Raw genomic sequence first — 24487 nt, 5'->3', positions numbered from 1 at the left:
GTTTCAAAAATAATTCCTTAGAAGATTATCAGAGATTCACCAAGCGAAGCACCCTGAATTGTCCCTCCCCTTAGCTTTTTCATTCCCCCCACCCCGTGCCCCACTCTCTGTGAGCAGGTCTCATAGCCCCAACCAGATTGTAAAGTCCTCAAGAACAAATTTTGTATTTTAGCACCACCTCACCCCGGTCACTCCCCATCTGCCATCCACCCTTTTCCTACATGGAATCCAGAGTGGAGGGAGCGCACACACTGTATGAGATCAGCAAGCACTACTGATTGTCTTGTGTTTGCACTGAATACCAATATATTTTTAGGGAGGACAGAATATCAGTGGCATTTATTCAAAACCCTGCGTTCAACATTTAGAGAGGAACTCAGGGATTTAGGAAGATAGGGTAACCAGCACAGTACCATGAAGAGGTGTCAACGAGGGAGCACAAAAGAAGAATTGGTTAATTCTGCCACGGGGAGTCAGTAAAGACTACTCCAGAGAGGAGGTAATTTAGAGGTATTTGAGAGCTCTGGTAGGAGAAGAGGGTAGCAATCCAGTAAAAGTGGAACAGAAAGGATAGGAATATGAAGAAGGACCCACTCTCTTCTTCCCTTAAGCAGTTCTTTCTATTATTTCTATACTTCATTTGCTTGCAGAACAGTTTTTTCCACAGAACCAGTTTTCCTTTAGTTTCTCCTTGTATCTTGTTGCTTCAGTGTGCATGATTGGCTTAGCCCCCAATGTACCAGGAAGTGGTCACTTTATAGTAAGATCAGCAATTTCACTCAACATAACCATTTCATTTCTTTTCTTAAACACACATACATACACTTATACACACACACAAAATTAGATGTTGCTCCTTTTAAATCATGTTACACAACAGAATTCAACCAAATCGTGAATAAGAAATCTATCTGCTTCACGCAATTTTATGAAATCTTTAGTCACTGAGCATACTTGAAAAATAATATAAAAATGATCAACTGAGGGGCGCCTGGGTGGCTCAGTCAGTTAAGCGACTGCCTTCGGCTCAGGTCATGATCCTGGAGTCCCGGGATCGAGTCCCGCATCGGGCTCCCTGCTCGGCGAGGAGCCTGCTTCTCCCTCTGACCCTCCCCCCTCTCATGTACTCTCTCTCATTCTCGCTCTCTCAAAAAATAAATAAATCTTTAAAAAAAAAAAAAAAAATGATCAAGTGATCCCACAGCACTGGAAAAATTAGTCTATACTGTATGCTTGCATCAAGGTTTTGTCTCACCCGCTGTATTAGATTTTCACTGATCCTGCTTAACTGCAAAAACCTAAAGGGACATAAGAGAAAAGTAGCTAAGGGAAAACAGGAAGTCACATGGCCTTTAAGTCTAAACAAAATTATCCTGTTATTTTAAAGGAAGTAACAGAAGTTGTAAGCAACTTTAAAAAAGAAGATTAAACACTTAGTCAAAATAATTTACCAATATTTTAAGAGAAGAATCTTTAAAAGTATTTTTACATCTTTTAAATATTAGCTTGAGTTTATCTTTTCTATGAGTCAGAAATTAAAAATAAGCTGTAAATGAAGTCTAGGTTTGCATACGTTTTCTTGGTCTTCTTTAACTCCACATCTAGTAGCCTGCTGTCACTATCATGCTTCAGGGCTGGAGGAAGGCTGAGGTGGCTAATGCAGTAAGTGAAGGGAGTAAGGGGACAAGACTGATTTGAGGACACAGACAGAACATGGATCATGTCAAGAGCCTTGAAGGCCTGTTAAAGAGTCTGATTTTTATTCTCAGTGCAATGAGAAGCCACTGCAGGATTTTAGGCAGGGGAATGCAATGAGGTGACTGTCTACAAAGTGTCACTGTGGGTGGTGTATACAGAGTGAACTTCAGGAGGGCAAGGCTGGAAGCATGGTAGTTAAGAGGTTGGACATGAGTGAGTATGGCCCACGTGATAATGAGAGCTCAGTGTGCCAGATGCTGTTTTAAGTATAAATATTTATCACTATAAGCTCATGACCCATTTGCAGATGAAGAAATGAGGCACAGAAAAGTGAATTAACTTTCCAAAGGATATAGGAATTGGTAGAGCCATAATTTATCAACAGCCTCCAGCCCCAGGCACCTACCTTTTAACCCTATAGTAAGAGAACATACATAGCTTTGAGGTATGATTTTAAGATAGAATGGACAAGCTTTGGGCTGGGTTTCACGGATGTGGCACATCAACGTCACAAACTGCTCCTAGGTTTCTGGCTTTAGAAGAGGAAGGAGGTGCCATTTACTAAAATGAGGCGAACTCCAGGAGGAAGAGGAGGAGGATGATCTAGGATAAAGATCAAAAATTCATTTATTTATCCAGCTGATAGCTGAGTATGTAAGTCTCTAACAAGAGGTCAGGGTTAGAGATGTAAATTTGGGAACTGTGGTGGTCAGACTAATGGTCCCCCAAACATGTCCATGTCCTAACCTCCAGAACCCTGTGGATATATTACCTGACATGATAAGAGGACTCTGCAGATGTGACTGAATTAAGTACCTTACGATGCAGAGGTTACCCTGGATTACCTGGGTGGGCCCCCTGTAATCCCTAAGGTCCTTGAGAAAAAGTGAGGGAGAAAAGTCAGAGTCAGAGACAGCGAGCCTGGAAGATGTCACACTGCCGGCTTTGAGGATGGAGGATGGGGACTCAAGTCAATAGATGCAGGTAGTCTCTAGAAACTAAAAAAGGAAAGGAAATAGATTCTCTCCCAGAGCCTTCAGAAGAAACACAGCTCTAACCAAGACCTTGACTTTAGGACTTCTGACCTCCAGGACTGTAAGAAAACAAATCTGCACTGTTCAAGCACATTCATGGTAATTTGCTACAGCAGCAACAGGAAACTAGTACAGGAATTTTAAGTTAGTATTTAAAATGATGTGGTATTGAAAGGGAAGGTGGAAGAACAAGAACCAAACAGAAGTTCTTGAGAAGGTACAAGGAGATGGGTACATGAACAAATGAGGAGGGGATGGCTTTCACTAAGGAAGGACATTTCTTCTTTTGTGACAGAAAGGAAGAAGGAAGCAGGAAGGGAGGTTGATGTGCAAAGATTGTAGTGAGAAGATGAAGTCATTCCCAAATGATGGCTTTTATGATCTTAATGAATTATATGGCTAGGTCATTAGCAGCCCAAGGCTTGAACCCGGGGCATCGGACTCTTAACTTTAATGAAGTTATACACTTCATCAAATGATTTTCAAGATTTCTAGTAGGAAATAGGAGTGGCCACAGAAAGGGAACTCTGTGCAGGCAAATACAACACAACTTAGGTGAGTCATTCAGGGCAGGAAGGAGCAAAGGCATGGCACCTGTCCCTCTCCTTCATTTCTACAACCATGGTAGAACATGCTGATTGACCTAGACACTTGCACTCAGCCTCAGGATCCTTCTCAACACAGCAAACCATAAAGCAGCAAGTACTGCAAACCAATCTAAATTGGCACTTGAGCTGTGATGTATTTGCCAGTCCTCACCTGGGGACTACAGTTCTTTTTATCTTTTCCTCCCAAAGGAGATGATTTTGGAGAGTGTTTTGAGTGCTAAAATATGACTGAGAAGCAGAAAGATGATAGTAGCTGCTAAATGTCTATCAAGAAGAGAATGATCAAGAAAACAGTGGTGAATCATATCCCGGACTTTTACACAACCTTTAAAAAGATTGAGCACAAACAATGAATCATGGAACACTACATCAAAAACTAATGATGTAATGTATGGTAATTAACATAATAAAGTAAAAAAAAATTTTTTTAATTTGTTTTTTAAATAAAATAAATAAAAAGAATGAGTTAGAGTTGTACTACTGATGGGAAAGATTTCCAAGTTAGGCTGTTACATGAAAATGCAGATCCAGAACAACCATACAGCTACTTCCACTCCTGACTCACAACAAAACAAAGCTGTACAAACACGTACACATATACAGGAGACTGCTTTAAAAAGGCCTGGAAGAGAATGAATCAAGCTGTCACTAAGAACTTCCAAGGAAGAGTGCATAATTAGGATAAGGGATGAATGGAAAACTTCACTGGGTGATGCACTTATTTTCACATTGAATTATTTATAACAATTTTTCTTAATGAACATTAAATTTGTGTTTTTTTTTTTTAAAAAGAACATAAAAGATGAGCTGAAGTGTCTGGGCTCTTTTATATTCAGACCTCTTTGCATTTAATCCTATGATCCCTCTAGTGACCTTCCTTTTTGGATGCCCCAAACGGAAGGAATACAGAAGATAACACTCCTGGATTTGGCACAGGGTAGGTGTGAAAACATGTTTGCAGCCTCCAGTGTCATTCCCCCTCCCCTCCCACCTCCCTCACTCATGTTAAATACTTCCTTTGCCCTGTCAATCATCCCACTGCTTTCAAATCCTAGCTTCACTTTCTCTTCCCAGTGAGTCACTCTTTCACAAATGCCTTATCTAAGTGACAACCTCATCATCAGTATAATCTTTTCTCTATTCCAAAATCTGGCTATTAAAATTACTTTTCCCAATCTTTTGATTATATCATACTTCCCACAATAAAGGTCCTATTAGCTGGTTATCTCATGTAATGAATCTCTTCTCCAAAAGCCCACCAAACAATCATTTTCCCTGTCTTAGATGATCACACTGTTTTAATTTCCTCAACCCGATCTTCTTTAGTTCTCATTTCTATTACCTCTCACTGTGCTTCCTTTAATCTCCTACTTTGAATGTGATCCTTTCACTCCCTATCCACCGGGGTCTCCTGCCTCCATGGTCAAGTTCTACAAGACCAGTAATTGCGGACATCCATCTATTCCGTAAGAACTTGATTTCCTCACGTAAGAGAGTTGTTCTCAGCCTCACTCATCTCCAGCCACTCCCCCCACCCACACCTACCTCAAAAACTCTGAAGTAAAATTTTTCAAAGGTCAAAACTACTTAGTGGGCCATCCCCTTCCAAGTCATTTAGCTCCCCCACATATGTCTATTTTTGGAGCACCTAGTACGCATCAGGCCCAGTCCTAAACACAGTTTAAGGCATAGGAACTCATTTAATCCTGACTCAGCCTGCTGAAATGGATATACTTATCCCCATTTTAAGTATGTGTCAACACGGAACCTGAGAGGTCACAGAACTTGTCCAAGGTCACACAGCCAGCTAATGGCAGAGGCAGGATTCCAATTTAGACAATGAAGTCCATGCTCATCAGTTTGTCAGTTTTTTGGCATGTGTTTCTGAGGCAAAATTAAGCACTTTTCTCTGCCATACTATGGTCTCACCTCTACTTTGGCACTCAGCATACTGTACTGTAACCACATGTTACTCATCTGTATCCTTTGAGGATACAGAGCCCTCTCTGATGACAGAAACTGTCCCTTTCTCTATCCTTAGACATGTAATAGCACCCGGAACTAGGAGGTATTTAATGGTCACTGAATAAAGGCAAAAAATCAAATTCATGAGTTTTAACAGCACTCCCTCTCTAGCCTAGCATACACCGTCAACGCAGGCAGACCCATTTTCAACTCTCAGGCTCCTGCCTCAAGAACACAACATGAGGGCGCCTGGGTGGCTCAGTTGGTTAGGCGACTGCCTTCGGCTCAGGTCATGGTCCTGGAGTCCCGGGATCGAGTCCCACATCGGGCTCCCTGCTCGGCAGGGAGTCTGCTTCTCCCTCTGACCTTCCTCCCTCTCGTGCTCTCTGTCTCTCATTCTCTCTGTCTCAAATAAATAAATAAAATCTTTAAAAAAAAAGAAAAAAAAAAAGAACACAACATGAAAGACAGATCGTTTGGGAGCAGTAGTGCTACCTCTCAGCTGCTCGGTCCAGGACACTGCAGGTGACATCTACTCTCAGCAGACATTTAGGTGGTGGGCTTCAATTCAATTCACCAACGACACAGAAGGCAGGATGCTAGAGTTACCTGATAGCGCATCATAGAACTCGTCCTCACTGAGGATGCTGCGAGGCGGTGAGCCTTCAGCCAGAGACCGTTCTAATTCATGATGCTCGGTGGCCAGAGTCTCCAGTGCTTCTGACAAAATTTTGTTTTTTTCTTGCTCCTGCTCCAATTTAAAATTCCTCACCTAGAACAAAACAGATATACAAGAAAAGACTTCAGAGTGACAGGAGCCACAGACTTACGCATGAAGGATATAAAATTTATTTGCTTTTGATCCAGTTCAAACGCAACATCAGAAATGAAAACAGTCGTGTTATATACACGCATGTATGAATGAGCACACTTACTAAGCCAATTCTGTTCTTCCCGTGGGGGCTTTTCTTACAACAGCCCTAGCTAATGAAAACAGATTAAGACTAGCAAATTTGGCTCAAAGGATTAAGATTCTAGTATAAGAACATGAGCCAATTCAGAAATCAGATAAAATTTTTTAAAAACAGAGTATCTCTCTCAACATTAATCATGAGATTGTTAGTTTTTGAACAAAATAATTAAAACCATTCTGAGTATTAAAATGTGTACCACATCAAAGTGTTAAGATATAAATGGGCCACCTGGGTGGCTCAGTCGGTTAAGTATCCAACTCTTCTGATTTTGGCTCAGGTCATGATCTCAGGGTGGTGAGATCAAGCCCTGAGTTGGGCTCGCACTCAGCGGGGAGTCTGCTCAAGATTCTCTCTCCCCCTCTGTGCCGCCCACCCTGCTCGCACTCTCCCTTATTAAAAAAAAAATTTTTTTTGAAGCCTAAGATATAATCCTCTAGTTTACTTCCAAAATAGCTGATATGTGAAAGGAAACGAGAGGCCAGGCAATGACATTTTGACTTCAATTTTTTCAATTCCATATTTTGGTTACGGTTCCATATTTTACCTTGAATTTAGTACACTAGCAACAACAACAAAAAGAGATTATAAACAAGGCAAAGACTGGTTTCATTTTTCATCTTTTAATGAAATGATCTACTCATCCTACCTAATTCAAGAGCATCTCAAACTTTGCAGTTAACAAACACCTCCTGAAATTTAAGTAAGCTGACCCTCCCTCCTACAAAATAGCAGGTGCTAGATTTGGTGCGGACAGTTTCACCTGTCTTGGGATAAGAACTCTAGGAATCACAACTTTTCTGTAATCTCCCTCAACTTGCAGAAAAGAGATCTACCATTACCCACTGTGCAATCTCAGAAGTCTCGCGTTCTTTAGCTGCCTCACCTAAAAATTAGATTATTAGACAAAGGTGGAATCCTCTACCAGTAGTCTTCAACTTTTTTTTTTTTTTTTAACTTTAGCGAAGCAGACTCTTTCTCAAAAATAACCCCAACACAGGAAACGGATGTTTTAGAAAGCTGCGCTGGCTAACACTGGTACAATCAGGAGCACTATGGCTTTCTCTCCCCTCCATCCGAAGTGGGGACTGTTCCAACAGTTTGAAAAGCTCTGGATATGGGGACTCCACAACCTCCTCCAGGTGGAAGTTCTGATAGGTCCTGGAAGCTGCAGAACTGAGCTGCTCTCTAAATTAGTTTCTCTGCTGAATCTCACCCTTTCACCTCCTGACACTCCCTGGCACCTTCTCCTCCCTGTAGTTCTGACTCCAGAGTCCTTTGTGGCCCTGAGTTGCTGAGAGCCGCACACCAGGTTCAACACTGAGAGTCCTGGACAGAACTTAAAAATAAAGCTTTAATAAAATGCTACATTCATAAAAGAGAGTAAAACATTTATTATCTTGGGAATAGTTCCAGTCCTCAGGCACCTTAGTGTTTATGATTACAGCAATGAGATTATCATTAGAGCTGTGATCACGAAATAAGAATAGCAATGAATGGTTCCATACAAATTTTAGGATTGTTTGTTCCAGCACTTTGAAAAATGTCATTGGAATTTTGATTGGGATGGCACTGAAGGTATAGATTGCACTACTGGGTATTTACCCCAAAGACACAGATGTAGTGAAAAGAAGGGCCATATGCACCCCAATGTTCATAGCAGCAATGTCCACAATAGCCAAACTGTGGAAAGAGCCAAGATGCCCTTCAACAGATGAATGGATAAAGAAGATGTGGTCCATATATACAATGGAATATTACTCAGCCATCAGAAAGGATGAATACCCAACTTTTACATCAACATGGATGGGACTGGAGGAGATTATGCTAAGTGAAATAAATCAAGCAGAGAAAGTCAATTATCATATGGTTTCACTTATTTGTGGAACATAAGGAATAGCATGGAGGACACTAGGAGAAGGAAGGGAAAAATGAGGGGGGCGGATTGGAGGGAGAGATGAACCATGAGAGATTATGGACTCTGAGAAACAAACAGGGTTTTAGAGGGGAGGGGGGGTTGGTTAGCCCGGTGATGGGTATTAAGGAGGGCACGTACTGCATGGAGCACTGGGTATTATATGAAAACAATGGATCATGGCTCACCACATCAAAAACTAATGATGTACTGTATGGTGACTAACATAACAAAACTAAAAAAAAAAAAAAAAAAAGAATAGCAATGAATGGTAAATCAGCAAAGACATGCAAAACTGAAAAAGAAATACTTACATAATTACAGTTTTTAAGAAATTGCAAAATACTTGTAAATATTCCTATAATCTATATTTTATCTCCAGAGGAAGAAGTACTCTTATTATGGCTGGAGTCAACTAAACAAAACAAAACAAAACCCAAATTGTTCTCCATCTCATGGGGAAGACAACTCATTTATTTGTAAACAAGGACTACAAAGTTGAGCACAATGTCCAAAACGATCCTTTCTTCAAATGGGAAAGATCTTTACAGCACGGTTATATATGTAGATTCCAAAAATACCACTGCAGGAGGATCCAAGCTCCTTCACCCCTGCCCACCTGCTCCCTTTAGCATTATCTTTATAGCTTTTCAAGTATCAAAATGCAAATGCACTGTTGATACTGAACCTTTCAATACATGAATCAACTAAATTAACCCTTCTAGTTCACAAATACATTAGTTTTATACCTACATTCATCTAGATTTTAGAATAGTGGCAAAATAAATCATCAAGGCCCCCAAATACCATGCTCCCTCTACAAAATCTTATTTAAAATCCAATTTATCCTCTATCCATCTCAAATAAGCACCGTTTCATTTCTGCTACTTTGGACATATGTTCTTACTTGTTCTTAAGAGGAGTGAAAGGGGTGGGAAGCAGAAGCAGGAGAAGAGGCTCTCACCACTATTCTAGTTCTTACCTTGTTTTTATCTCATTGACCTGACTGCACTTGTCCTTGTTTCAAGCATAACAGGATCTTCTGCACTGAAGATCCCTTCCTCTAAAATTACACATAAAATGGGAATTTCTTTCATCATGTACAGTGATGTATCTGAGAATAGGTATATACATCACAGAAACTACAGTAAAGAGCTCTTTATTGCTTTAGAGAAACGTCTAAGAACATACTTTACTGCCATTGATACCTTTTAGCCATTTAGAAAGATCACTGGAACAATGTTATTCCAAATCCTCTACAATCTCGGTATTTCAGAAACACCACAGGACACCCTGGCATTTAAAAATTAGTGCAGAAGCCCAACATATGTGTTTATAATTACAGTAGAACATTTCTAGAATACGGGTGACATTTTTCAAATTAAATATAAAATTCAAATATAAAATTTATACCCTCAGCCCTATAACTTTCCCATAACAAAAATTAACATATAACAAAGCGAACGTAAATGTCAAACTTATTAGGAATAATTTAAGGACTGAACCATCACACTCTTAAAAATAAACATATACATGCTCCACATCTGCACCACTTTAGACTCATGCATATACAAGCCTTTCCACTAGTCTTCTCAAACCACAGCAACATGATCATTTTACATCTTATTCCATTTCATGCTGGCAGGTGGAAATTCACAATGAACACTTCCAAAGTGTTCTTCACACAGTGAGCAGATGCTGGCTAAAGAATCAAGAGTTTTAAAAACAGTTACATGCTAGTCCGTGCACACACATTTTATCCACTCTCATTCTATAAAGTACCCTGCTATTTCCCCATGTTCCACAGAGGTTAAGTCGGGCAAAGACAATAATTAAATCTGGCAAAAACACACTACTAGGTGGGGAGCAGGTGATGACTATTCACAGAATATTGTGTCCAATTATCCAATTACAGGTTAGGTGAGATTCTGGTTTTGATCAATCTAGTAAAGCTCTTTCAACTGGCCACACTCCCATCAGCTAAATAGCATTAGCCTTACTCCTTGTTATTGGATGCATGGCTACAATAACACAGAATATATTAGCTTAACAGTGAAATACTAGACCTTGAATTTAAAACCTCTAATTTCATCTCTCAGGTAAGGAATTACATTGACAACTATTTTTGTGCCTACAGGACCAACACTATACTGACTTCAAAACTTTTTAAGAGATACGTGCTTTAGATGACTCCCTGCTATGGCCACATAGCTGTTAAAGTGGGTCTGGTCCTTTATGGTTGTTAAGGGCTCTTCTGCTCCTAGAAGACCATCTAACTGTTTTGGTGTACGAGGATGGAGCTCTCATGTGAATGACCGTCAGAGCTCCTTCTAAATCCACAGCCAGGCTGAATCACACCCTCACCTCCAGGGTCCAGGAAAATTACGGTTTGATCCCATGTCTAAGGCACAATCAAGTGTAATAATATATATCCTCACGACCAGAGTATATACTTACTTTTATAGATTTACAAAGCATCTTTACACACTTTCAAGTTTTCACGGATTCTAATGCCCTTCTATGTTATCCCATAACGGCCTTTACAAGTGTAATGCATTTCCTTATGTTCCTGAAGACCTTTTCTACAGTCCTTTTTACTACTAAAGAAAGACACTTCTTCAAAAACAACTATGCCTCCGTGACCAAAGCAGATCTGTCTGATAGACTATGGAGATGGAGGCAGGATGTGCAAGACAGGTGTAGTGGGGGAAGAAGGACTGTATAAAGCTTGCAGATGGCCTTAAGAACTCTGGCTTTGATTCTGAGGGGAAACTGGTGGAGGGCTCTGTACAGAGGAGTAAAGTCATCTGATTTACATCTGAATATGATCTCTATGGCTGACCTGTGGAGAACCAGGGGGAGGTCAAGAGTAGAATCAACAAGATCCTTTCAGAGGCTGCTGCAACCATCCAGGTAAGAGATGAGTAAGAACAATGAAGGTGTTCCTAAGTAGTGAGATTCTGAATTGTCTTTGTAGGAAGGCCTAAATGATTTGCTGACAGACTGCCTATGTATGGGATAGTAAAAAAAAAAAAAAAAATCAAGGATGATTTCACAGTTTTGGCCTAAGAACTAAAGATAGAGCCACTGTTACCTAAAACGGGAAAGACTGCAGAAGGAACAGGGACAATCAGGAACTCCGTTTCGTATATGTTAAGTGTGAAATGCTATCAGACATCCAAGTGTAGGTGTCAAGCAGACAGGTATCAAATCAGGTGTTCAAGGAAGAGGTCTAGGCTGGAGATAGAACTCTGGGAGTCATTTGTAAATATATTACAAGCTGTAAGAGTAGAAAGAATCATTAAGGGAGAAAGTGAGGTGTAAATAGGAAGAAATCCAAAGACATACCATCTTCTGACTGGAGATGTGAAAGAACCAGCACAAGGAAACAAAGAGAGGAAGAGAGACAGAAGGAAAACCAGGAGTGTGTGGTGTCCTGTAAGCCACATGTTTCTATACTGATCAAAGATTCAAAAGAGAGGGGGCGATTAATGATGTGGAGAGAGAGAGGAGAGAATTGCTGGAATGATGTTCTGGAGTTTGTGAAAAAGGATGGGATCTAATCCACAAGTGTACAGTTGGCCCTTGTCAGGGCACAGAAAGTTCATCCTCAGTTGCAAGAGAAACGTAGATGTGCACAATTTAGATGGGTAGGTATGGGTAATAAAATTTTCTCCTAACTGCTTTTGTCTCAACATGCCTATGCGAAATATAGAGAATAAGAAACAAAGAGGTCATCAATTTACAGATCCCAGCATGTGATGTAGTAAAAAGCCTCTAGTCTCTTAACATTATAGACAACATAAAAGAGTCTGTCCTGAGATTAAAAATGAGATCATTTCCAAGCCTTCCAAAGCCTCATTTGCACTAACCTGGTCAACCCAAAACAGGGCAGCTGTTCATTTTCCTGTTGCTTACAGTCAATGGTCACTGGCTCTTGGCACCATTAAAAAAAAAGGTCCTTTTCTTACTGGCATTGCCATCTTCCTCAACCTGGCTCAAGACAAGACAAAAGGAAATCCCACTGGGAATTACCTCTGTGCCTCTCTGCCATTGAGAAAGAAGAGGGCCTGTATTTTGTTGTCGACTTACTGACATATTCTAAGTAAAATGACCTCAATGGAGCTTGTTAAACTGCTAATAGTTTCTGCTAATAATCTGTTAAAGTCAATTACTTCCAAGTGTATTTTCAGACATTTAAATCAAGGAGGAATTTGGGGGTAACTGGCTATTCCTATGTGTAGGACAGAGCCCAATAAATAGGCACTGAAGAAATATTTGGTAAATAAATGGGAGGTTTTTAAAAGCAAGGTGGTAACAATCCTTGGAAGAATATAAACTCAGAATATTTAATATTTATTTTTGTCAGACTGATTTAAAAATAATATCCCAGAGAAGTAAAATCAATGAGACTAGTAATATATAATGTAATATAAATGTAGAACTATTTACCTTCCACCATATACTACCAACAGTAGATTCAATACATATTTACTCCACTGCCTTGTTCAGTGGTTCTGGCATTTAAAATAATTTGGTACAAGTAAGAGCTCATAAATAATTTTCTCTTCCAATTGCAAAGTTGAATCATTTGACGATGATTGTAACACTTACATAAGGTACATCTAAAGTCTCCACAAGTATGTTTACTTTATATTCCAGAAGTAGCACTTATAGGATTATATTCCTAAAAGCACTATGCACATTTTAATGCATAATTTCCAACATATATTCTACTTTATAGTATAATGTATTAAAAGTTTCAAAAAGTTTTCATGTATCATGTGTACAAAAAATGCTAAATTGACACATGTAATGGCATATATTAAACACTTTAAACAACTTTCAGTGTAATGTAATAAATTCGTGTTGGCTAGATAAAAATGGTAAAGTTCTAAAGCAGCCTATTTAATAAAGATTCTGAAATTTTTTAAAGTATTTTTTTAATCATGTCTTTTTAACTCTCCATCAAAATATCTGTTGATAACTGAATTCCCTACTGTTCAGAATGGTTCCTGGAGCATACTTAAAAATAAGTACTGAAACAATATTTTTAAATGAATAAACATTAAGTTACATAGTAACAAGAGAAGTAGAGAGGGGCACTGAAGCAATGCAAAATAATTTTTTTGACTGAAGATGAAGATGTGTTCAGACATTCAAAATCTGAAAGAAGCCATCATCAGCAGGCCTACACTATGAAAAAAAACTTAAGTCCTTCAAGCAAAAGAAAAATGATACCAGATGGAAATATTCATCTATACAAAGGAACGAAGAACACCAGAAATGGTAAACATGTGGCTAAAAAGACTTTTTTCTTATTTGAAAAAATTATTGGGATAAGATCTCTTCAACTAGTATTTATATTTCAATGTTTACCAAGAAATAATTTAAGTCCAGGACCCTAAGCAGAAATGTCCTAAAAATCTCATTATTTTAACTTCAGTATGAGTTTATTTAGGGGAAAAAAAAAAAGAAAAAAGAAAAAGGACAATTTCATAAACATTTGTATAAACTATGGTTCTGTGTACACAGGGCTAATTTTATATCTACTACTGATAAAGTATATGCATAGCATTTTACAGTTTAAAAGGCACTTTTACATACTATTAGTTCATTAAATCCTAACAACCCTATGAGGAATATATGGGTGGGTGTGTATGGGTGTGGGTGTGTGTGTGTAAACTGAAGATTATATAAAGTTTAAGCTCCTTGCCATAGGTTATCAGAGGAATAAGAACTGAAACCAAGATCTTTTAACTTCAAATCCCATAAGCTTTCCAATCCATGGTGTGGCAATAACATCGCTGAAGAAATAAATGATCATAAGTCTTAGAAGCAGAGGGTTTCACTTTGGGGAGATGGGGCGGGGGGGGGGGGGTTGTCCAGGAAGGTAATGGTTACTGGTTTGCTGGACCAGGAAAATGGGGGTGGGGCATGCAAAGCAGACTGACCTGGACTACAGCAAAATATTCATTAAAACCATCACTTGGACCCCTGTCAGGGATTACATCACTGTAAAATGGCAAATTCATAAAGCAGATTAGAAACTTGGCTGAATCCATGCCCTCCAGGAGACAGATTTCTCATTCCAAGAATGAGTAGATCTGTCCTGTTCAAAACCTGCCTTAGAGCCAAGGTTCTCCATCATGAAGAGTATATCTAGATCAGCTATAGGATCTGCTGGGTTTTCCTTTTTTTTTTTTTTTAATTAGAAGGCCCAGTTTTAGCCCAGACCTACTGAATCAAGACTTCCAAGAATGAACGAGGCTTTTGTACCATTACAGAAATTGCTAATTTCTCCTACTATCTGTGGGAGAATCCCAATTTGTTAGCTGGCTATATTGCCCTCCAGCTAAAAGATTATTTCTCAGTCTCTCTGGCAGCTGGGGCCATATGACTAAGTTCTGTCCACGACGAATGAAAGCATTGTGAGGAACTCACCAGATCACCTTAAAGGGAAGGGCAAACTCCTATTTTTGCCCTTTACTCCTTCCTGATGACCATAATTTGATATATGGAATAGCCCCTAACATGGGAAACTGCTATACCAGGCCCAGACTGCCCACATCCTATCTTCTTTAAGGTGGAAAAAGAATCTCTAACTTATTTAAGCTAATATTAGGTGGCTTGGAGTTTCTTGTTTGTTTAATGCTAATACTAACGTTAGTACATATAATTTTTTTCTTTTTTTCCCCAAAGCACTACAGATCATTCTGATGTGCCTCCTGGATAAGAATTACTGACTTAGGAATTACTGACTTAGGAGAATTTCCATTTAGTTAAAAAATTTTGGGGCGCCTGGGTGGCTCAATTGGTTAAGCAACTGCCTTCGGCTTGGGTCATGATGCCAGGGTCCTGGGATCGAGCCCCATGCTGGGCTCCCTGCTCTGCGGGGGAGCCTGCTTCTCCCTCTCCTTCTGGCTGCCACTCCCCCTGCTTGTGCACTCTTTCTCTGTCAAATAAAATCTTAAAAAAAATTTTACTGAACACCTACTACTCTTTCAAAGTAAGTGCTAGGGATACAAAGTAGAGTAAGAGATTGGTTAATCCAGGGAGAGATTATAGTCTGAGATTATAGTGTGAGAAAAAGACACTTCACATTCCTACCCAGCTCATATATTAAAAACACTAATCCAGCGTTACTTCTCAAAAGCTTTTCAGTGGCTCCTTATTGCCTTTGGTTAGTCTCCAAATGGAGTGTGTGTACCCATGAAATATTAGAAAGTCTTTTCTATTTGTCAAAAAAATTAAGACAAATTATATATGCAGATATGATATACATATATAGGATATATACAGACTGATGACTGTGCCCTCACATGGTCCACATGCCACATGGCCAAGGGTAAAGTGCAGGAGGTACAGTAACTTCAAGATATTGTGATATACTGCAGATTATGAGCTTGATTATGAAGATATACAGACTATATTAACCCCCCAAATATATCCATTATCATAAAGACCATTGCAAAGGAACTTCAGATTAAAGATAATACTAATGACACAGGGTGCCTGGGTGGCTCAGTCGGTTAGGTGTCCAACTCTTGACTTGGGATCAGGTCATGATCTCAGGGTCCTGGGACTGAACCCTGTGTCACTCCATGCTCAGTGGGAGTCTGCTTGAGATTCTCTCTCTCCCTCTCCCTCTGCCCTTCCCTGCTAGCTCTCTCTCAAAAAAAAAACCCAGTTAACCAGGTATGTGTGGAATCATTTCTGGACTCTTAATCTGTTGCACTGATCTGTGTGTCTTTCTTTTACCAACACCATATTCTCTCAATTACTATAACTTTATAGAGAGTGTTGAAATCGGGTAGTCTAAATCCTGTAACTTTGTTCTCTTTCAAAATTGGTTTGGCTACTGTAGGTCCTTTGCATTTCTATATAAATTTTAGAATCAGTTTGTCAATTTCTACCCAAAAAAATAAATAAAATGAAATAAAAAACCCTGCTGGAATTCTGCCTGGGATTACTTTGACTGTATAAATCAATTTGGGGAGACCAGACATCTTAACAGTGTTGAGTCTTCTGATACAAATAGGGATATCTGTTTATTTAGGACTCTAGTTTCTCTCAATATATCAAAAAGAGAACAAAAACAAAATCTCTTAATGGATGTACAGACCCAAATGTAAAGCTAAAATTAGAACACTTCTGGAAGAAAACACAGGAGAAAAATCTTAGCAACCATGAGCTTGGCAAAAATTTCTTAAATAGGTCACAAAAGCCATATATATATACATACACACATATATATATATTCATATATATATGTATGAAACATCATCAATATCAAAAACTTTTGCTTTTTAAAAAGTGATGTTAAGAGAAAGGCAAGCAAGAGACTGGGAGGTAATATTTGTAAACCACATATCCAATAAAGGACTTGTATCCAGACTATATAAGGAACTCCTATAACTCAGCAATAGAATGACAACCCGATTTAAAAATGGGCAAACGACTTGAACAGACATTTCTCTAAACATACAAATGGCCAACAAGTATATGAAAAGATGCTCAACACCTTCAGTAATTAGGGAATGCAAATCATTACAATAGTGAGATACCACTTTACACCCACTAGGATGAGTTAACTTTTTTTTTTTTTTTTTAAAGGAAAATAACAGGGGCGCCTGGGTGGTGCAGTCAGTTGAGTGTGTGACTCTTGGTTTCGGCTCAGGTGGTGATCTCACTGTCATGAGATCCAGCCCCACATCAGGCTCTGCACTCAGCATGGAATCTGCTTGAGTTTCTCTCTCCCTCTCCCCCTCCCACTCATGCTCTCTAAAATAAATAAATCTTTTAAAAAATTTAAAAAGGAAAATAACAAGTGTTGACAAGGATGTGGAAAAAATGAAGCCTTGTGCACTGCTGGTGGGGACATAAAATGGTGCACATTGCTGTGGAAAACCGTTTGGTGATTCCTCAAAAAGCTAAACCTAGACCTACCACATAACCCAGGAAATTTGTTCCTATGTATATTCCCAAAAGAACTGACACGTGTTCAAACAAATACCTGTACAAAAATGTTCAAAGCAGCACTATTCCCAACAGCCAAAAGCTGGAAACCCAAATGTCCATAAACAAATGAATAAATAAAATGTGTTATATACATACAATGGAAAACTCTTCAGCTATAAAAAGGAACAAGGTACTGATGCATGCTACTATGCACATGAAGATTGAAAACAATATGTAAGTGAAAAGCCAGACATCAAAAGTTCACATATCATATGATTCATTTATGTGAAATGTTCCAAACAGGCTAATCCATCAGGACAAAATATAGATTAGTCATTTTCAGGGTATGGGGAGTGATGGCTTCCTGGGTACAAGGTTCCCTTCTGAAGTGACGAAAATTGTTTTGCAAGTAGATAGAGGTAACAGTTGCACAACACTGTGACTTACTAAATGCCACTGTATTACACCCTCAAAATAGTTACGTTTATGTTTTGTGAATTCTACTTCAATTTTTTAAAAAAGTAAAACTAAAAAAAAAAAAAAAAGCCCCACATTCATTCATTTCCCATATGACCTGGCCATTCTACTTATTCCTAGGTATTTACCTAAATGAAATGAAATATTTGTCCACAAGAGACTTGTACACAAATACTTATAGCTTTATTTGAAACAGCCAAAATCTGGAAACAATCCGTACATCTGCCAACAGGTGAAAAAACTGTACACCATGAAATGGACAACTACTCAGCAACGAAAAGGAAAAAACTATTGATACATGCAACAACATGGATGAATCTCAGAATAATTATGCTGAGTTAAAGAAGCCAAACCTCCTACACCTCCAAAAAAGCACAAACTCTAGGATTCCATTTATGTAAAATTCTAGAAAATGCCTACCGAACCCTACTGATAGAAAGTTGATCAATAGTGCCAGTGTATTGGGGTAGGTAGGGAAGTGGGAGGTATCACAAAAGGCAAGAACAAACTTCTGGAAGTAATCGAAATATTCTTTATCTTGATTGTGGTGATGGGTTTCACTACTGTAAACATACATCAAAACTAAGTTACACTTTAAATATGTGCAGTTTATTGTACATCAATTATACCTCAATAAAATTATAAAAACGAGGGCGCCTGGGTGGCTCAGTTGGTTAAGCGACTGCCTTCAGCTCAGGTCATGATCCTGGAGTCCCTGGATCGAGTCCCGCATCGGGCTTCCTGCTCGGCAGGGAGTCTGCTTCTCCCTCTGACCCTCCCCTCTCTCATGTGCTCTCTCTCATTCTCTCTCTCTCTCAAATAAATAAATAAAATCTTTAAAAAAAAAAAATTATAAAAACGATAATATTTGGCAAGAGTAAGGGCATAGTAAAAAGACCACTCATATATTGATAATGGGAGTTAGAATAATTCATTTTTTATGCAAACATGTTTTCAAAGAATGTCTGAAAAAGAAAAATATTCATTCTGATATTACTGAAAACAATAATAAGATATTAAACAGTAATGTATACTGTATTTGTGTGTTTGCAACTACAAATAAACTAAGACATACCAAAATCCTACCTGTGGTTTGCTGGGCTCTGGTTTTTATATTTCTCTCCATATTTAACAGAAAATAGCTTTCTGTATACTCCTATGTATCTTCCATATATCTCTCATACCTTTACAATCAGAAAAATACCTTTAAATATGTCTACTCAAGAACTGATGTTTGCATCAAATTTGCAAAAACTGGCATTGCATCAAACACAAAATGTTTGAAAGGTACTTTCCAACAGTGCAGAATGCATGGCCTTCGGAGGCATCTAGTATGAAAATCCCAACTGAGATTCTGTTAAGCACACTCCTGTCTCATTATGGTTGCAAAGCTTCTACCTAAAAACAGCTTACTCTTATATAATCACTCAACACAGATTTATATATTTTATGTATTCTCGAAATAAATTTCTTTTTCAAGATAGGCCACAAGAGGTATAAACAATCATTTTTAAAAGCAGAGAAGTTTAATCATAATCTAAACAAAGCTTATCTTTAAAAGTTATTCAAGTCTTCTGTAGTTCAGAGTTCTGTTGATGAAAATAACTACAAAAAGTTATATATAGAAGTAACTTATCAAATCTATTTTAAGTGATTTTTTAAAATTTACAGTAAAATCTATTTTAAATGTATAGTTAATGAATTTTCACAAATATATACCCCATGTAATTAGCACCATTACAAAGATATAGAATATTTGTCATCCCACCCCCCACCCCTAATTCTCCTGTGCTCCATTACAGTTACTCTCCTGTTCTCCCCACCCCCAGCCTCAGCAACCACTGCTCTGATTTCTAGAACCATGCTTTAGGTTGGTCTGTTCTTGATTTCAAATAAATGGAATCATGTACAATACACTCTTTTGTGTCTGGCTTCTTTCACTAAGTACAATGTTTTTCAGAAACACGTTGTTGCAAGTACAAGCAGCTCTCTTTCTGCTACTGCTGACCATTCCACTATACAGCTATACCTTGAGGTCCAACTCTATTTTTTCTAATGCCTTCAGCTCGGTCTGGAAATACCTTTCTGTATATGTGGAACATTGTTAAGTCCAGAAAGACAATAACTTTTTACTGAATTTTGATGTTTTATTGTTTTACGAAGTGTTTTCATAGTTCTCAACTCAGGGCAAAAACACAAACAAAACACTAAAAATATGCTAGAATCACAATTCAGTGGGTTGTAACTCCATCTGAAGAAAACATTTTAAATACCTTAAAGCAGTGCTTTCCAAGTTTTCAAGTGCTGGTACAGAGAGAAAACAATCTTTGCAGGGCATATGGAAGAGACCAAGCACCTGGTTTGGGACGCTGGCCATTCTAAGTTGGAAAGATAATTTATCTTAAGCTCTCTACTTGGGTTAAGATTTAAAGAACAGATATTCTTATTTTTAAAACCTATTCTGGTTTTTACAGAACATAAAAATCTTATGAGCACACAAAATTGTATGTAAAATATTGATGAAGCAAACAAAATGATTTAAAAATCCCCAAAGTCCTAAAACAATGAATGTGGCTTATTTTCCCTTCAAAGGGAGCACTTAAAAATTTTTCTGTTTCCAGGGGTGCCTGGGTGTCTCAGCTGGTTAAGCATCTGCCTTCAGCTCAGGTCATGATCTCAGGGTCCGGGATCAAGCCCTGTGTCCAGCTCCCCACTCAGCAGGGAGTCTGCTTCTCCCTCTCCCCCTCCCCCCCACCCCCGCTCGTGCTTGCACTCTAATAAATAAATAAAATCTTTAAAAAAAATTTTTTTCCCCGGGGCACCTTGGTGGCTCAGTCGCTTAAGCGTCTGCCTTCGGCTCAGGTCATGATCCCAGCGTCCTGGGATCGAGTGCCACATCAGGCTCCCTGCTCAGCAGGGAAGTCTGCCTCTCCCTCTCCATCTACCTCTCCCTGCTCGAGCTCTCTCTCCCTCTCCCTCTCTCTCTCAAATAAAATCTTTTAAAATTTTTTTCCTTTTTCAAATTTTTAAAAAATTGACCCATGATGGTGACCTGGTGCCCAAGTGTCCTTTCCAAGCCCAGTATGATACAACTTCTAAGCAAAGGAGAGTCGTGCTTTCAGGCAACAAATATTCACCAACCACCTACACCATGCCAGACATTACAGGCTGCAGAAGATCAGCAATGAACAAAATAGACAAAAATCCCTGCATTCAGAGAACTTACAGTCTACTGGGGGGAAACAAACAAGTAAAAATGTTTAGTGTGTTAGATGGCAGAAAACACTGAAAGCAAAAATGAAGCTGGGAAGGGGAAAGAAAGTCCTGGGAGACAGGATGGCCAGAGAACTCAGTGATCAGGTGCCAACTGAGTTAAAGGCTGACAAAATTAAGGGAGAGAACCAGGCAAGGACCTGGGAGAAATGTGTTCCAGGAAGGGGAACAGTGAACGTTCTGAGCAGGAAGAGGCTCCCAAGTCTGTGGAACAGGAGAGGGCCGCTGTCCTCAGAACAAAGCAGGTTGGCAGGGGCGAGGGGGAGGGGGTGAGTATTAAGCACAAGAGAGGCTGAGAGGTAGGGAAGCATGGCCGTTCCCACGGGGCTCTGCAGGCTACCACAGTAATGGAGACTTCCCCTCCAGCAGGATGGAAAGCCAACTGAGAAATGCCACGCTCTGCAAACTTCATGTGGAATATTAGCTTTGTTTCTGGATGACACAGTTTTAGGAAAAAAAACAGAGATCGTTGAAGAGCAAGAAAAGGAAGGATCTGGAAGGCCTGACAGTTGAAGGAACTTGGAGATGCTTGGCCTGGGAGAAAAGAAGAACTTACTGCTTGTTCCAAATAGCGGAGGTATTGTCACAGGAGACGGAACATACATGTTTGTGGTGTCGCAGAGAACAGGCATGAATTAAAAGAAAAATGGAAAAAGCTTCACCTTAATGTAAGGTTTAACCTTCTAGTATTCTTAGCTTTCCTGCAGTGGGATAGGTGGTCCTAAGAGAAAATTCATGTATAATAGTAGTATTTCAGCAGGAAGAGCAGGAGCTAACATCCAGGTGTGTTTACTATATGTCAAAATCATGATAAATACTTGGCATATTATCTCAAATAATCCTCCCACAATCCTGTGAGGTAGGTCTTATTAACAATGAGGAAACTCAAGACTGAGATGACATGATCTGCCTGGGATCCCGTAACTATTAAGTGACAGAGCTAGTATTCAAACCCGGGTCTGTGGGACTCAGGCTCCAAGCTCATAAGGAATGGAGTACACTGCCTGTCTCCCCATTGCTGACAGTGTTCACAAGCAGGTAAAATGACCGGCTAGCTGGGCAGGAAGCTGAAGAGAGGATTCGTGCAAATGGAGGAAAATTCGATGACCCCCTAAGATCCTTTTGATAATTTTGTCGTTACATTTTCCCCAATTTTCTATCTTATTTTTTAAATTTTTCCCTTGACTTTCAGGTTTATAGAAATTTTGTCCTCCTAAACATGGCTAAAGATCAAATAATTTCCCTACAGAATATGTTAAATTCCCTGTTCAAATAATGCTCAGGTTAATCATTTTCTGCTTTTGATATTTTACTTTTTAGTTCCCATGGACAAGTGAAGGTAGGCTTGACTTTTCTTAAGTATATCAATTTCCTTGTTTTATAATTTTTATCTGTGGTGATTCAAATATATCTTAACTTTCATTTTCCTACGCTGACTCTATAGACAAGATAAAATTCTTCTCTATTAAGGAATGATCTTTCAAAATATAACAGCAAGGCAACATTTGCTATCTAAAGTACAGAAAAATAATAAAGGTAGAATATGGATATTTAGACCAAAGCCAAGTCTTAAATCCACAGAAACCAAGGATCACCCTTGCTTTGTGCAGCTGCTTTTTCACTAACTGGAGGGAAAAAAAGAGGGGAAACCAGGGAGACTTAGGGGTGTGTGCCCTCCACCACACTTCAACAGGGCAACTTTTGAATGGTTTGAAAAATAAAGGAAAATCATGGCTCTGCAGGGCAATTATGGGACAATGTAAAAAGAGATAGTCTGTCAACCCTGGGGTTGACATTTGGATCAAATAGTGATTAACTCTACTTATTAAAAAAAATTTTTTTAAAGAAAAAAAATTTTTTTTTTTTAAAGATTTTATTTATTTATTTGACAGAGAGAGAGCACAAGCAGGGTGAGTGGCAGGCAGAGGCAGAGGGAGAAGCAGGCTCCCCGCAGAGCAGGGGGAGCCCGACGCGGGACTCGATCCCAGGACCCTGGGATCATGACCTGAGCCGAAGGCAGTCGCTTAACCGACTGAGCCACCCAGGCGCCCAAAAAATTTTTTCCACACTTCACACTCGTTAGGATGGCTACTATATCGAAACAATGGCAAGAGAAAACAACAAGTGCTGGGCAGGATGTAGAACAATTAATACCATTATGCACTCTTGGCAGAAATGTAAAATGGTATAGCCCTTATGAAAAACAGTATGGCAAGTCCTCAAAAAATGAAAAAGACAACTATCATATGATCCAGAAATTCCACTTCTGAGTCCATAATCACAGGAACTGAAAGTAGAGACACAGAAAGGAATCCGTATACTCCTGTTGACAGCTGCACTCTTCACAGCAGATCAAAGGTGGAATCAAAACAAGTGAGACACCAATGGATGAACGGGGAAGGAAAATGTGTATATACACAAAATGGAGTATCATTCGGCCTTAAAGAGGAAGGAAATTAGGGACACCTGGGTGGCTCAGTCGGTTAAGCGTCTGCCTTCGGCTCAGGTCATGATCCCGGGGTCCTGGGATCGAGTCCCGCATCGGGCTCCCTGCTCCACGGGGAGCCTGCTTCTCCCTCTGCTTTTGTCTCTCTGTCTCTCATGAATAAATGAATAAAATCTTTAAAAAAAAAAAAAAAAGAGGAAGGAAATTAGTACACCTGCTACACAAGACGGATGAACCTTGAAGGTTTTACGGTAAGTGAGATGAACACCAGGCACAAAAGGACAGATACTGAGTAATTCCATCTGTAGGAGGTTCCTAAAGTAGTCGAATTCATGGAGACAACAAGTAGAATGGCGGTTGCCAAGGGCTGGGGGAAGACAGGAATGAGGAATTATTGTTTAGTGGGTATAGGAGTTTCAGTTTAGATGAAAATAAGAGCTGAAACTATGAAATGAAAAGAGTTCTGGAGACGGATGGTGGTGATGGTTGCACAACACCATAAAGGTACCTAATGCTACTGAACTATGCGTTTATAAACAGCAATGATAAATTGTATGCTCTTTGTATTTTACCACAAATAAAAATAAGAAGGAAAACCTTTTTTTCCAATTGGCCTAAAATACATAGTGAGTTTGATTTGCATTCGTATGAAAAAAAGGGTCCAACTGTAACATTTGCCATATATTTTAACTTGGATCCTTGAAGTTAACTATTACAAAGTCAATATCAAAATGCATACATCTCAACATAAAGTAAAACCACAGTATAAAGTACAAGTCTATTTCTAACATTGTAACAACTATTTACTTAGTATTTACTACTTGCAGAAAAATCCTAAAATATAATCATCATACACTGAATGGACTCTGGGGCACAACCACATTTAGGTAATTCACAAGAGAATGCTGTAATCCAGTGATTGTCAACTTGGGAGGCTACGAAAATACACAATTACTGATAGGGCAGTAGGGTAGGACCTACAAGTGATGGAGCCTACACAGATACTGTGGACGAGCCACCAATCTGGCTCTGAATTCTCTCAAGGCCAAAACAGAAAGAGAAATACAATTATGCCCTTTTAATTGTCCACAAGGAAAAAATATATATATCAGTTCTTTAGGGAAAACAAACTCCCTCTT

At 39.1% G+C, this 24487-nt stretch overlaps 1 protein-coding gene across 3 annotated transcripts in view; it reads right to left on the bottom strand.

The window, feature by feature from the left end:
• Positions 1-24487, bottom strand: part of OSBPL1A (oxysterol binding protein like 1A) — a 212774-nt gene that overhangs the window by 86528 nt on the left and 101759 nt on the right. For all 3 annotated transcript variants that reach the window (XM_021686066.2, XM_021686065.2, XM_021686064.2), the window contains one exon: positions 5915-6077. In XM_021686066.2, the coding sequence (XP_021541741.1) occupies positions 5915-6077 (163 nt within the window). The remainder of the gene's footprint in view (positions 1-5914; positions 6078-24487) is intronic.

The sequence above is a fragment of the Neomonachus schauinslandi genome, chromosome 14, assembly GCF_002201575.2.
Source record: "Neomonachus schauinslandi chromosome 14, ASM220157v2, whole genome shotgun sequence".
Classification (NCBI taxonomy): domain Eukaryota; kingdom Metazoa; phylum Chordata; class Mammalia; order Carnivora; family Phocidae; genus Neomonachus; species Neomonachus schauinslandi.
The sequence above is the reverse complement of the archived record's forward strand: the minus strand, read 5'-3'. Positions and strand labels throughout refer to the sequence as shown.